At 39.5% G+C, this 14,868-nt stretch overlaps 1 protein-coding gene across 1 annotated transcript in view; it reads left to right on the top strand.

Annotated features, from left to right (window-relative positions):
* Nucleotides 1-9,649: 9,649 nt before the first annotated feature.
* The window catches only part of CF2H8orf34 (chromosome F2 C8orf34 homolog), a 411,205-nt gene continuing 405,986 nt past the window's right edge, over nucleotides 9,650-14,868 (top strand). The window contains 3 exon segments of the mRNA XM_015084296.3: nucleotides 9,650-10,094; nucleotides 10,096-10,212; nucleotides 10,214-10,288. Of these exon segments, the coding sequence (XP_014939782.3) occupies nucleotides 9,960-10,094; nucleotides 10,096-10,212; nucleotides 10,214-10,288 (327 nt within the window). The 5' untranslated portion in view covers nucleotides 9,650-9,959.

Raw genomic sequence — 14,868 nt, 5'->3', positions numbered from 1 at the left:
TTTTTTTTTACATTTATTCATTTTTGAGAGAGACAGAGCACAAGCAGGAGAGGGGCAGAGAGAGAGGGAGACACAGAATCAGAAGCAGACTTCAGGCTCCGGAGCTGTCAGCACGGAGCCAGACTCAGGGCTCAAACCCACAAACCGTGAGATCATGACCTGAGCTGAAGTCAGGTGCTCAACCGACAGAGCCACCCAGGTGCCCCCAGCCTGAATGGTTTTTAAAATGACAAAATGCCATAATATAAAGAAAATAAAAATACATAATGCAAAGTCTAACTCCAAGTCCATATTTTTAAACATTCTCCAACACTGCCTCTTTTATTCTAAAAACAGTTCCTGCAAAAAACTGTATTACCATGCTCAATCACATATCTCTCCCAGTTGTTGAAAAATATGAGTTGATCAGTTGCATTACAAGTACATTAAGAGACATTAATGAATATTTTCCAGGTAGAAAGTAAATAGAAAGCTTTGAAAGTAAAAACATTACAAAAATAATAGAGATAATTGAGGCGTTTACAGGAATTCAAAACATTCAACTGCAGTTGAAACTGGTCCCCAGAAATAAAATGCAAGAACACATGCTTTGGAATAAGATAGACTTAGATTTGTATTTTGGCTTTTCCATCAACTAATATATGTTATCCAACAGCTATTGGCCTTGGTGGTCCTCGTCTGTAAAATGCAGAGTGATAATGACAGGTGATCATGGTCACACAGTTGTCAGTAAGTAGTTGACCCATAGTTTAACTTCAGGTTTGACACCAAAGACAGTTTACCTTTGAGAAATGCACACTCTGAGGGAAACAAAAATGTCAAAGGACACTTAAACTTGTAGATAATACCTCAAATACTGAACAAAGAGACCATTTATCCTGGGGAGAAGATAGGACACATTAGAAAAATTTAGTCTTGCAAATTTCATTTCATAAGGTCCCAGTCCATTACTACCTAATTGTAACTTTTTATTGGAGGGAGATTAACATTTAACATCAGTGAAATGTACAAGCTTGGACATATATCTTCGTTGACTGAATTCTGTAATATTTTGTCATTGCTTCATTAAGACTACAAGTTTTTGCTATGATGCCATTTTATTAAAGATAATGACATGAAAAAGAGAAAAATGTTTTTCTTTTGAGAATATTTTTGGAGCAAAACAGTACGCGAGTACTCTCAGTATATGATGAGAGTAAGAAATAAGTGTCCCAAGACATATGAAATCTTGGGTTCAGTGGCAATGATTTGATAATAAAATGTGTCTAGGGATATGACTGTCAATGGCAAGCATTTACAGACAAAAGGTTCTTAAAATATATTTTAAAAACAGGTGTAGCAGAAAACATTTGTTATCAAATCTAGTCAATTGGTTTTCACCGACCACTGACAATTGTTTCAGACCTAGGCTGCAAGATGAACAACATGCTTTAAGATTAAAAAATAATAATAATAAAAGACAAAAGAAGGAAAGTGGCAAATTGAAGAGGAGAGGCTCAAGAAATATGTAAAGGCAAATCAATGCTGCTATCTTATTGAAACACTATATTTAAGTACCTTATAAACACTTAGAAGAATATTCTGTTGAACAAAATCCATTAGACATTATTATGTATGTAGAAAGGGGATTTGATTATAGATGGCCGACAACCTGGTTATTAGATATGCTTCATGGTTACCTAATGAATTACCAGCATTCTTTCTCTTTTTAAAATTCATTATTTTCTTTCAATTATTCATCTATTCATTCATTCATTCATTCATTCATTTAATTTTTGGTTTCCTAATACTTCCAAGCAAAATTAGTAAGTTTAGCTGTTGTTCCCCATGAACTCATCATAAATCTTAGTGTTAGATATCTAGTAAGTCAGTGTGATTCTTTGTGGAAGCTTAGCATATCCTTAGACATCACAAAATTCTGTCTCAGGACCAAAACTATCCAAAGATTGGAGGGTGGGTGTTATCCAGAGGAAATGGACCAACATTTGCTTTGGAAGGAGAGAACTTGATGACTACTGTTGGGCATTATAGTATCCACAGTGTTTTTGTAGAAAACTGCCATCCCACCTTTTTTTTTTTTTTTTTTTTAATTTAAATTCACTCTAGGTAATGGTGATTCTGTAACTGAACCAATGTGAGTTTGTTCCTTGGTGAGTCACAGATACAGTAGGTGTTGTCCCACAAAGTAAACTTTATTTGCAGCCAATGAAGAGATCTCAGGGGATAACTTCCACAGCCTGACTCCTCGGGCAAGGGGGATTCGATTCTTTTTATTTAGGATTAGGGTGAATATTTAGGAAGGGGGCCTTATCATCCTATGTAGAGGCAGACATAGGCCATGCATATGTCTTAAGGAAACATGCCTATACATGCATTTTATGTTATGTAAGTGACGCTGTGCTCCTCTTTGGGCAGAGATTTTAGTATTATAATGAGGCAAAGTTTGTTGTTGGTCATTCTAGAGGTCACTTCATGGTCCATCTGAGCAGGTACAAGTCAGGGGTTACATTCAAACGGGTCTGGGTAGTCTGGGCTGGCCGGAGATCTTGTCAGGGCAGTCGTTATGAGTTGAGGGCTGATTTGGGTTTTCATTTGCCTAAGTTAAGAGATAGGCTGGAAAGAAAATCTGAAGGCAAAACGAGGGACAACGGTTGGAGAGTATAAACAGGTAGGCAGTAAAAGCCAGGTCAGTTCCACTAATTCTGCTAAAGTACTTTTAACCTTTAGTGCTAGGGTTGTTGAGATATGCTGCATGACTGAGCATTGGCTGGCATTTACAGAGATGCATGTTTGAGAAATAGGTCCCATGTTACTTATTCCTTGATAGCTAGGCTGGAGCCGTAGCACATCCCGCCCTAGGCAGAGTGCCTGGTTCCCCAGAGTGCCTAAGTAGAATTGTTTCTCCTTACCAGGTCGTCTTTTGTTTGCTTGGGTGCTCATATTTTCTCCTTTTTTTCAATGCATTCAGTATCATGCTACAGTATTCTGTAACATTTCTCATCATTGACGTTTTAGTTTTTTATTCCTAACAAAGACATTCAGTAATTGGGATTAAAAAATCAAGACAGCATCATTTTGGAAATGATAAGCAAAAAGCATGTCAGAGTTAACAGTTTATTGATGATTAATATGAAAGTTATCTACACAGTTTGATCTGTGTAGATTTCTTTGAGTGATTCATAATATAATTCATATAAACAAGTGATAAAAAGATATTGACAAACAGTACTTTAGATGATAATTGCTTATAAATATGCCACACTCTAAAAATTAAATATTAAAACCCAATATTTAAATGTGGAAATTGAAGACAGAGGAATGTCACTTGAGAAAGCTGGATGGTGAGACTTCACAAGCTGGCAGAAATATTTGAATTCTGATGGTCCAGTAAGTCATTAGTACAGTCAGAATCAGTCCCAGTGTGATTGATTCTCGCTGTTCAAAATCACAAGAAAGACACATACATACAAGCCAGTTTGTCAGTGTATTAATTTAGTATGAGGCCAGAAATTTACCACGGTATCTCCCCCACCAACCTACCACCTTTCCCATATAAACACACTAGGGAAGTAAAATTCGTGGTCAAAATACCTCTTGGTTGAAATGAATTCAAAGCAAAAGGAAGTGGTAAGCCTGGGACATTGGTAGTCAAGGCTTTGGGAGGCAAAATGATGTTTAAGAAGCTACCTTGGCTCCAATATGGACTCTGCTACTTATTAGCTGTTACCTTGTACAAGTTAACTTACCTCTGTGTGCCTCAGTTTCCTTACCAGAAAAAGTGGACCTAATAGTAGTACCTACTTCATGACAATGTTTTGAGAATTAAATGAGTTAGGGCAGTGGATAAAGTGCTTGAAACATACCTGGTATATAGTAGATGCTCTATATGTGCTCATCATTTGCATTGGTTGTGAGAGTCATTTCAGGCAGAAATGAAGAAAACTAACTCTCTGTGACCACCCTCATTCCCCTAAGGACCAGATTACTCATATGTGCTGGGTTCTATAGCTTTCTGTCTTAGAAGACAGGCTTGGATAATCACCAAAAATTTCTATTGTCTTCCATTTTCCAGACTTCATGTACAAAACTTTCTTCCCTTATTATGTAATTTCTTTATGCAGAGTAATACCATTGACTAGATCATTTTATGTTATACTCTATACTTATCTTACAGCTCTCTTTTTGTATCTAGAAAATGTCCTTTCAATTAGGGGACTATTAACTCTGTCTTACTGCTTTGATTAGCAAGATACTCTCTCTACCAAGGACGTCTTCAGGTAATTGGTTTAACACAGTTGATGCGAATTTCGCAAGTCTAAGTCTGAAGGTATTGACAATGATGATGATGATAACGATAATGACATGATGACAGTAATAACAATATTAACACTACCCTTTATTGAATCTTTTACTGTGCCTGGACCTGTACTGATTTCTGCCTGCACTATCTCATGTAATCTTCATGATAAACTGATGAAGTCAGTACCATTTATCTTCAGTTTACAAATAAGGATATCAAGGATAGAGAGGTTAAGTAGCTTGCGAAGATTGCATACCCAGTAAGTGCAAAGCCTAGAATCTATCCCATGCTAGAACTCCAAGGTCAGTATTCTCAATAATTCATGTACAATGGATTCCCAAACATGTCCCTCCCTTTCCACTGAACTTGAACTACCACCCAAGTAAACAAGAAAACACGTTCTAAATTTTCCTGAGGAGCTACTGAAAAAATAATCAGAGTTAAGGGACACCTAAATGACCCTTCACCCATACACAGATATGAGGCCTGGTGGTAATCACAAATCTAACACTATGTTGAAATTAGTATCTTTGTAACAAAGTATACTATATGAAATGATAATAAATACTCTTGCATTAGCATCAAAATGTATACACGCATCTTCTGAATTGTTTCCTGAAAGATACATATTGAAAGTTTCCATATATAGAATAGCCCACTATGCTATCGTCAAAGGTGGTTTAAACCATAATTATCATTCATTTTTGACAATTCAGACTTGAAAATCTAAATATGTTAGGGAGGGAGGTCTGTCACTTGGGACTATTCCATGTTCTCACTTTTCCACTTTATCTCTTCCAGAATCCCCTTTATTTCAGTCTCTGACACAGCCTCTCCACCCAATAGCTCAAAAATAAAAATCCTGGATGGTTCACTGAATTCTCTGTGAAGATACTTGTCCCTGTTTGTTGTAAAGTGGAAAGTGAAAGCGATACAGGAAAGGGGCACATATATTTCAGGGTTAGTAGTCTAAATTCAAGGAACCTGTATACATTTCTCTGCTCTCTGATTTTAATATTTAATTAATTTTAAGGGATTATATTGCTAATAATTCCTAATTAGGTCAACAGGCTTTCACTATTGTTCTCTAGTCTCATCAAAAATCATTTCGTTAATGGGGCACCTGGGTGGCTACTTCGGCTCAGGTCATGATCTTGTTGTTTGTGGGTTCGAGTTCCACTTTGGGCTCTGTGCTGACAGCTCAGAGCCTGGAGCCTGCTTTGGATTGTGTCTCCCTCTTTCTGCCCTTCCCCTGCTTGTGCTCTCTTTCTCTCTTTCTCTCTGAAATAATACATGAATAAACTTAAAAAAAAATCATTTGTTTGAGGAGCTGTGCAAGGTATCTTACAAACAGAGTTTGAAGAGAGCTTTAAGTACATCCCATAAACTGGATTCTGTATATTTGTAAATTATGCTGACAGGCACTCCTATAACCCAATGAGGCCAAATCAGTCTCACCAAAAATGGCCTTTTCATGCTGTACACAAGCCAAAAAAAAAAAAAAAAAGGAAAGGATCGTAAAAGTACCATATTATGTGTGCAGAAGAAAGTTGTTAAATTCAGTCAAAGACAATGGGTGCTTTTCAGGTAATCTTAAATGGACAGCAATAGGATATTAATTAAATATGTATTTATGAAGAACATACTGTATGAAATAAATACTATGTTACATGCTACAAAGTGTAAGAGAATTATTAAGATATAGTTCATGATTTTAAAGGGTTTGCAATTTAAAAGAGGGACCAAGATATACATACAGTTAAATGGAATAAAACAGAACATAAATATCATGTGTTTGAGGCAAAGTTTAGCCTGAAAGAATATAGCAGGATTGAATAGATCTACTAAGATTTAATTCACTCATTCAACTGCTATTGATTGAGTGCTTACTAGGTGCCAGGTCAAGACATACAGCCCTTCTCACTAAGGGATACTGATACATGCAAATTAGACTCTTGACTAATTTTCAGGGTACAGGGTAGAGAATGGAAATAGCCTTGGCTTTGGAGTTAGAAAAAACTGAGTCAAACCCTATCCACTAGTCATAAGGTGACTTGGGCAAGTAATTTATAATCTTTTAGTTTCATTGCAGAAATCATAGGGTCATCTTTGATTCTCTCTTTCAACCTCATCCTTCCATATAGTTCATTAACAAATTAGTCTTTATACATTTCTTGAATACATCCTATTCTCTCTGTCCCTGCATCTGCAGTCCCTAAGCCTGGCTCTCATGATTGCTAATGGATTCTGTAAACCAAATTGGCTTTCCATCTCCCTTTTATTCTTTTTAAATTGATCATGCATCATGTAATCACAGCAATCTTTCCAAAACTTTTACCTCACCATACACTTCTCTGCTCAAAATTCTTTAGTCACTTCTCATTGCCCAGAAGATGCAAATCTACACTTCTTAAAGCATTTAAGACTTTTTTTGATGTCTATTTATTTTTTGAGAGAGAGAGAGCAGGGGAGGGGCAGAGAGAGAGAGAGAGAGAGAGAGAGAGAGAGGGAGAGAGAATCCCAAGCAGGCTCCCCGCTCAGCTCAGAGCCTGATGTGGGGCTCAATCCCACAACTGCAAGATCATGACCTGAGCTGAAATCAAGTCAGACATTTAACTGAGTGAGTCACCCAGGAGCCCCAAGGCATTTAAGACTTTCAATGAGCTAAATTCTGCTCACATTTTTAACCTCACATGCCAATATTTTTCCATATAGACCCTATGTTTCTCTAACCACCAGCCTGTTGTGTGCTCTGTGCTTTTGCATATGCTATTTTTTTTAACACCAAAGCCTGAAATATTACCCCCATCCCCACTCTACCAATCCCATCTGGAAAACTTAAAAATTGAAAACTTAAAAATTTTAGTCTTCCTTTAAGATTTTGCTCAAACACCATCTCTTTTGTGGAGAATTCCTTGAGGATCTCAGAACAGGTAATTTTTACATCATCAGTATGTGTACAGCATGTTTTATATATCTATATTAGTACAATGAATTCAAATGTCTTATTTGTGTATATACCGATTGCCTCAACAAGATTAAATACCTGAGAGCAAAGGCAAGGCTTTTCATCTTTGAATCCTCAGCTCTCACGTAATGTCTGCCATGGAGAGTCTGTGCAATAAATATTTATTGTAATAATGAAGTCAGGTTTGGGGATCAGTGGAAAGAACCAAGAAATGCTTTTAGGAGAAGATAGTATGTGAGGTTGGCCTTGAAAAACTTCTGAAATATTTCCTTAATTAAAAAAAAGTAATTTTGAGGGGCGCCTGGGTGGCTCAGTCAGTTGGGCGTCCGACTTCGGCTCAGGTCATGATCTCGCAGTCCGTGAGTTCGAGCCCCGCATCGGGCTCTGGGCTGACAGCTCAGAGCCTGGAGCCTGTTTCGGATTCTGTGTCTCCCTCTCTCTCTGACCCTCCCCTGCTCCTGCTCTGTCTCTCTCTGTCTCAAAAATAAATGAATGTTAAAAAAAATTAAAAATAAAATAAAAAATAAAAAAAGTAATTTTGAGATGTTCAGTGTTTTAACACACATAAGGTATATATATATCTTCATGATTCTCCCTTTAATATGTAAGTGTTTTGCCAGCAAAGCTTTCTTCTCTTTTCTTTTCTTTGGGTGTCTTCCTTCCTTCTTTCTTTCTTTCTTTCTTTCTTTCTTTCTTTCTTTCTTTCTTTCTTTTTCTTTCTGTCTTTCTTTTTTTCTTTTCTTTCTTTCTTTTTTTCTTTTCTTTCTTTCTTTCTTTTTTATTTTCTTTCTTTCTGTCTTTCTGTCTTTCTTTCTGTCTTTCTTTCAATTCAAGGCCCAACTGCAGTTGCTCTGAGCATGTATGTATGTGGTATCAGAAGTACTGGACTTTTTAGCTGGATCATAGATGGCTCTACACCATACGTTCTAGCAAATAGAAATGCTGATGTTCACTATGTATATTTAACTTCTCCTGAACATACTTGGAAATATATAAGTATACCTTTGATCCATAATGGAAAACACATGAGATCCCAAGGTACGTCACTGCTATTCCACGTACTTCATCCGGGCAGATCACCCAAGTCTGATTGTGAAAGCAATAACCGGGGGATCTTTTCATTGCAAATCCTGTCTGTTTCAAGTTATTGGTGGTGGTGAAGCTTTTAGGAGTTCTGGCAGATTTCTTACATGAATTATTAAATGGAATTAACAGTAACTTCTGGAATCTTCCACTCTTAACTATTGCATGTTTCCACATATGTAGTTCTGCTTAAGTAGTCACACAGAAGAAAAAAAAACATCGATACCAATAAACAAATTATGAATTACAGAAATCCAGAACACGGAAAGAAAACTAAGTCTAGACTGTTGCAGTCTGCTTTAAGTACAACTATTCCCTTCATTCCAAACCTTCATATTTACCAACACAAATCTTTATTTTGGCAGCACGTCATGGTTTAGGAGCCACAGAGATCATCTTTGGAGGCCTCAGTGCATTTTTCTTTTCTCCTTCTCCTCTTCTTCTTCTTCCAATGTTTGTTTATTTTTGAGAGAGAGAGAGAGAGAGAGAGAGAGAGAGAGAGAGAGAGAGAACATGACCAGGAGAAGGGCAGAGATAGAAAGGGAGACAGGGAATCCCCAGCAGGCCCCATGCTGTTAGCGCAGAGCCTGATGCGGGGCTTGATTTCACAACGGTGAAATCATGACCTGCGCTAAAATCAAGAATAGGACACTTAACGACTGAGCCACCCAGGTGCCCCTCAATGTGTTTTTCAGGAGAACTGTCTGTAGATCTTCAACTTGGGAAATCCCTGGATAGTAAGAAAGGTATTGTCTAAATTTGAGGATCTCATGAAGGGTCTAGAGGAAGCATCTTTAGGTGGAATAGAGTAGTATCTGGCGTGTAGCTACAGACATATTAAGAACATGTAGATTGTAATTCACATAATTATATGTGAATCAGGAATTCAGATTTGCAAAGGAGGGCTGGCTTGCTTTTATCTCTTATTCCTACCAAAAGCTAAAGGGTGGCTCCCAACCTTTGGGTGTCTGCACTTAGGGAGTTTTCATCTGGGTTCCCAGCCTATAGATGGGCGCCAAGCCAGACATTCTAAAGGAAGACAACTTCATTTTAGCGGCAAACCCTCAGACCCACGCATCTTCCCATGACTCTGCCTTTCTCCGATTCTGAGCTAGTGTAGGCAGAGCACGAGGCGCCGAGGACAAGCTCTGAAGGGGCGGTGGGGACCATCCTTTTCGAACAGCGTTTGTAGCTGCCAAGAGTAGCCAACAAGCACCAGATTTATGTGCACTTTGAAAGAAGCACCTTCACCATTGGCTTTTTGAGCGGCGCTGTCGCTAGGGAGCGGCGGGCAGGGCGAGCACAGCCTGGGGAGAAGCCCGGGCTGTTTGTTCCTGCAAGGGGGAAAGGGGACGCACACAGTCGGGCGCGCGGACACACACGCACGCACACGCACGCTTGCCGCGAGTTCGAGCCCCGCAGCCCCCCACCGCCCGAGGGCGCCCCCGGCGCCGCGCCAGGCGGAGAAGCATCCGCCTCCTGGCTCCTGCTGCTGCTGCTGCTGCCGCCCAGAGGAGAGAGGAACCTGGAACCTCTGGCTCGAATTTCCCCCGGCGCCGCGCGCTGCGGAGAGCGGCGGGGGTGGGCGCCAGGAGGAGAACGCGATGAATGAGTTCTCCCCTCGCCTCGGAGTTGACTGAGTTGGCGGCGCCGCGCCCGGGCTTCCGGCTCTCGGCGCCCCACGCGCTCGCGGCTCCCGGGGCTGCAGCCCACGCCCGCGGCCGGGGCTGTGCCCGCCACGCCGGGGGAGCCGAGGCTCTGGAGCTCCTGTCCCGGCTCCAGTCCGGGGGAAAAAGGAAGGTTGTCCCCTGGCCCAGGCGCACGGCCGCGCGCTCTCCCGCACTCTCCGCGGCCCCTTCTGTCTCTCCATGGCGTCTCATCAACAATCCCGGATCCAGGCTTACCTGGAGAAGAACAAGATCGGTCCCCTGTTTGAGGTAAGGCGCTGTGGAGGAGGGCGGTCCCGTTTGTATCTGGGGGAAGGGGTTCAGAACACCCGGAGGGAAGGAGGGACCGCGAACAAATGCGCGGGAGGGGTGGCCGTGCGGCCCCAGTTCACTGGCATTCGCTCTGCCCGGGCCAGGGGGTCCGGAAACGCGGCCGGGCGGGCACCTTGCCGGTTACCTGGGCGCGGACAGGTGAGCTGGAGAGGGCCCAGCGTCAGTCTGGCAGGGGAAGTTTGAGCGGTCTGACTGTCCTGCATCTCTCAGCCTTATGCACAGGACCCGGACAGGCTGAGACCCACAGATGCACACACTTAGACTGTCTTACACGTTCACACTTTCTTCCTGGAATTTACACCGTATTGCATGTTGGATTTTTTTTTTTTTTTTTTTTTAATGTTGGCAGTAGTAGAACCCAGAAAGGTGGAAGAGGCGCTTAGCAATGGGGGAGACTATGGTTAATTGGGAGAAAACTGAACTGGTAAGGAGTAGGCTTCGGTAGATGAAGGCGCCTTGAGTGAAATTGTCAAACTGAGACGCTGACATTGATCTCTGGATGAAGGGAGAGTCCTGTGCATTGCAGACCCTATATGTGTTAGGGTGAGAAAGGGGCGGAGAAAGATTCAGGAAAAGCATACACGTATTTATGAGAGGAGACGTGTAGCTCTGAGCTGCTTTCTCTCGCCATCAAAGAACCGATGACAGAAATACAGGAGGAGAAAGGAAGAGCGGGAGGACAAGAGAAAAAGAACCAGAGACTGAACTGGGCACTGGCAAAGCGTCCCGGCGGTAGCCAGCGCGCTGGGCAGATGCTAGTTCCCGCGGGGAGGAATGCCCAGGGTCCGTTCCCAGCCCGGTCCCACCATCCAGCTGGGCACGGGTGGGAGACGATCGGACGGATGTGGGAGGCTCGAGATCCTCCCTCCCCCACCAAAAGCAGCTGTGGTCACTATTGGCGGTTTACGTGTCCGCGACGTGGGAGTAAGGCTGTAACGCGGCAGGGGGAAAAGATAGAGAATGGGGTTGTTCCCTAGTACTGAGGAGAAGAGAATAACTGCAGAGAGGGATGGGGGAAGCGAAATAATGCCCTAGCACAAAAAGGGAGAGGTGGACAGGGATGTGATCAGATAGGTCTTTTCTCTGGGGAGGATGGGTTTCAGATAACCAAGATTTGCAAGATCTCAAGTTTTTCTGCCCAACTTTAAGTTAACGTTGTAGTGTCTTGGGAGCTATGGCTACGGTTTCAAGTGAAACTCGTTGTATAGAGTCATGAAGTCCTATAATGCATGTCTTGATTCTTGTTTCTGCCCAAGTGTTAGCAGAGGAAGTCCATGTAGAATTGCTGGTGCAACTAGGTTGTTTTATTTTATTCTAATGATTAGAGACCATGCCTAGTTCGATATCTATCTATGTAAAAAGCTGAATCATAATAACACTTTGTGACACAGTGTATTAATTGTGTTAAAAGAAACATGAAATACTTTCACAGTGTTTCTACGCCCCTAGAATATAAAGTATAATTTACCAGGGAGATTAAGTGAGTTGTTTGTTTTAATAGATTTGTTAATTTATTTTAAAATTGCTGAGACTCTCTCCAAATGATAATGATAGAGTTTGGAATATGTGTAAACTTTCTACATAATTAGGAAGTAAATCCAACTTGATTTTTATCAAGTGCTTATTAAAAAAAAACTAGCCCTCTAGATAGTTCTGCATTAATGAATTTTAAGTGAAGACGAAATTGTCTCATAAAATCTTAAGACCTCCTCACCAAAAAAAAAAAAAAAAAGACAAAATTATATGCTATGTATTTTATTGATTTTTTTTGGGTGACATATTACCTACATCCCTATTAGCTTGGATTGCAGTGGTGAGTAATTTTTAAGGGTTGATATGTACTTTAAACAATTGAAGGGAGAAAACAGCTAAGTTTCTGCTTCTAAAAGCAGGTTTGTATGCAACAATTTTGATCATAACAGAGCTTAGTTTTGAATAGAATTATATATACTTCACAAAATTAGAAAATCTCACTAGCCTGTAGCGTCTGTCTCATGCTAGAGAGAATATAAAATGTATAGTGTTCATCTAGCATTCTCAAAGCCCCCAGGGCTTTGGTCAGTGCTTCTCATGAGAACTGCTTCAGGAGATCAAGGAGGAGCCCAGGAACCTGGACTTAGTAAGAAGTGGCACAAATGATTGTTACATATTTAATTTCTGGACCACATTGTAAGAAACGGTGTCATAAGTTAAACTCTTGTGACTCTTAAGTTTTAATATCTGTGCTATGTTGTGATTTTTTTGTGCCCTGGAGTTGGTGGACATAGGCTTACTTTAGTTTTGAAAATATACAAGACCTGAAAATGTGTTCCCTTTACAGATTTTCTAAGTTAGGAATGTTTTAAGGAAACTTACTGGAGTAAAGCACTTTAAAGAGAGCACAGGAATATTGTTTAAAAAAAAAAGCAAAGATAACATATACTGGTTGAGAATATTTTTATCTTGTTATTTTTTTAACTATACAGCTTAATTACCTAATTTAGTTACTTAGTTTATTTCTTAACTTAGTTTATTTGCTTATTTCTAAATTTTATCGTTTGAGAAGTTTATAAAGCTATATACAATATGGTATTGTGAAACTATGTTAGATGAAAATTAATCTTGTTTCCACGTGATTGAAGGTATAAATTTATATTGTCTTTAAATATGATTTAACATGCTTAGAGGCATTACAAAACCATGTCTAGAAATCATTGCATTAGAGCTGGGTAATGATATTTTAATTAAATAATATAAAGAGGTAAAGTGAATATGGTAATAATGACATATCCCACAAACTCTTGAAATTTTTAATACTTTTAGTATTCTCATTGGCTTATTCAGGATAGGCTAGTATCCTGATAGCCTAGGCATCAATCTATGAGGAATGCTTGACATCGCTTCAATAAATTAGCACTAGAATCCTATTAATAAAGATTTCCACATGTAACTCCTTACTTAACTGGCAAGATATGAAATGGTTTGACTTTCACCAAAGTATGGTATTTTATAGCACACGTAGGCAAGATTCATGGCACAAACACAAGACTTACTTCAACCAACTGCTTAATAGTTGAAGAGCTTGACAGTTAAAACTTTTGAAATTGAATAATCAACTGGCATATATCTGCTTTTTGGGATCAAGTGATCTACTTTGTCTATGTTGTAAGTAGTTAAACTTCATTCCCAAGAAATTGTGTATGTGGAACATGACAGTAAATTCTTTATTTTCAACAGAGAGAAGTTTATACTTTTCAGTTTCTCCCATTTCCATGAAATAAACAGAATAATTATTTGAATATTATTGGTTGGAAGGGTCCTCAGGGCAGTCATATATCTTGGTTTAGGACTGATTATGCTTACAAGAGAGTGAAATCCTAAACTATTAAAACTCAGGATAATGGGGTCCCCATTAAATTTTCATAGAATATTTAAATCTCTGTGTATTCACTACAAATTCACTACATTTTTTTCAAATGTGGTCTGACCCACTCCAAGTAGAATGGAACCACTTTATCACCTTCTCTGCTTAGTTCAAAGTACCTCTACTCACATGGGCTAAATTTGTGTTAACTGACTTGACATATATGTTATGAAGTGGACTCATATCAAATGTGTGGTCAACCATCAGCTTGCATCATTCATACAGTTACTACTGCGCAACTTGTTTTTTTCTGATACCCCTGGCCTACATATTCCAGCCATGTCTGCAACCTTGAACTCAAGTTGGCCTGGAGATTCTCAGGCAGTGGCCTGGCAGGATCAGGAGATTTGTTATATATAAGATAGAGGACTGTTGAGAGAATAAGTAAATATATTGAAAACAATGCAGTCCAGTTTTCTTGCTGATAGAGACGGGATTCACAAATACAAAAAGGAGAAAATGTAGAATGCACCCTGCAGTGTTGGATTGAAATTGGAGGTACTGGTGTATCTCATAACTTCAAGAATAGAAATAGATATAAATGTAATAGAAGTAAATATGGATTTGTATGTAGTAACATATACATAAGTATATATGCCTACATTTATTTCCTTACTCTGTCTACTGTGATGGCCTAAAAAATAGCAACATCTCAGTAGCAATGAGCACACAAGTGACAGATTTTGAGTTCTAAATACCATTCTCCATCAAGTGGAAACAGATATCCTTGGAGAAATGGTTGATCCTAGGCTTGAGTCTGGGAAAGCACAAGATAAACCTGGACCATCTTATGCCAGGGAATAAGGAAGTGGTCAAAGAGTTATAGGAACATGTCAAAAGCTTGAAGAGACTCCTGTTAACTAAATCTGGGGCAATTTGAGATTCAAAGTATGATAGTAACAGATTATCATACTATAAAATAGGAGTATTTTATTCCACTACAATATATTGGGATACATGAATGTATCTAATTTATGGGGAGAAGATAAAGCTTTACTTTATAGTAGAATGCCAATTAATAAGAGTAGAAGTGGTGATGGAATTAGAGAATTACTACTTGGCAACCACTGAGCAATAATTGAGGCAATAAACATTAATTGTTGCTAAAAACTAA

This window comes from Acinonyx jubatus, chromosome F2 (assembly GCF_027475565.1).
Source record: "Acinonyx jubatus isolate Ajub_Pintada_27869175 chromosome F2, VMU_Ajub_asm_v1.0, whole genome shotgun sequence".
In the NCBI taxonomy this organism is placed as follows: domain Eukaryota; kingdom Metazoa; phylum Chordata; class Mammalia; order Carnivora; family Felidae; genus Acinonyx; species Acinonyx jubatus.
The sequence above is the reverse complement of the archived record's forward strand: the minus strand, read 5'-3'. Positions and strand labels throughout refer to the sequence as shown.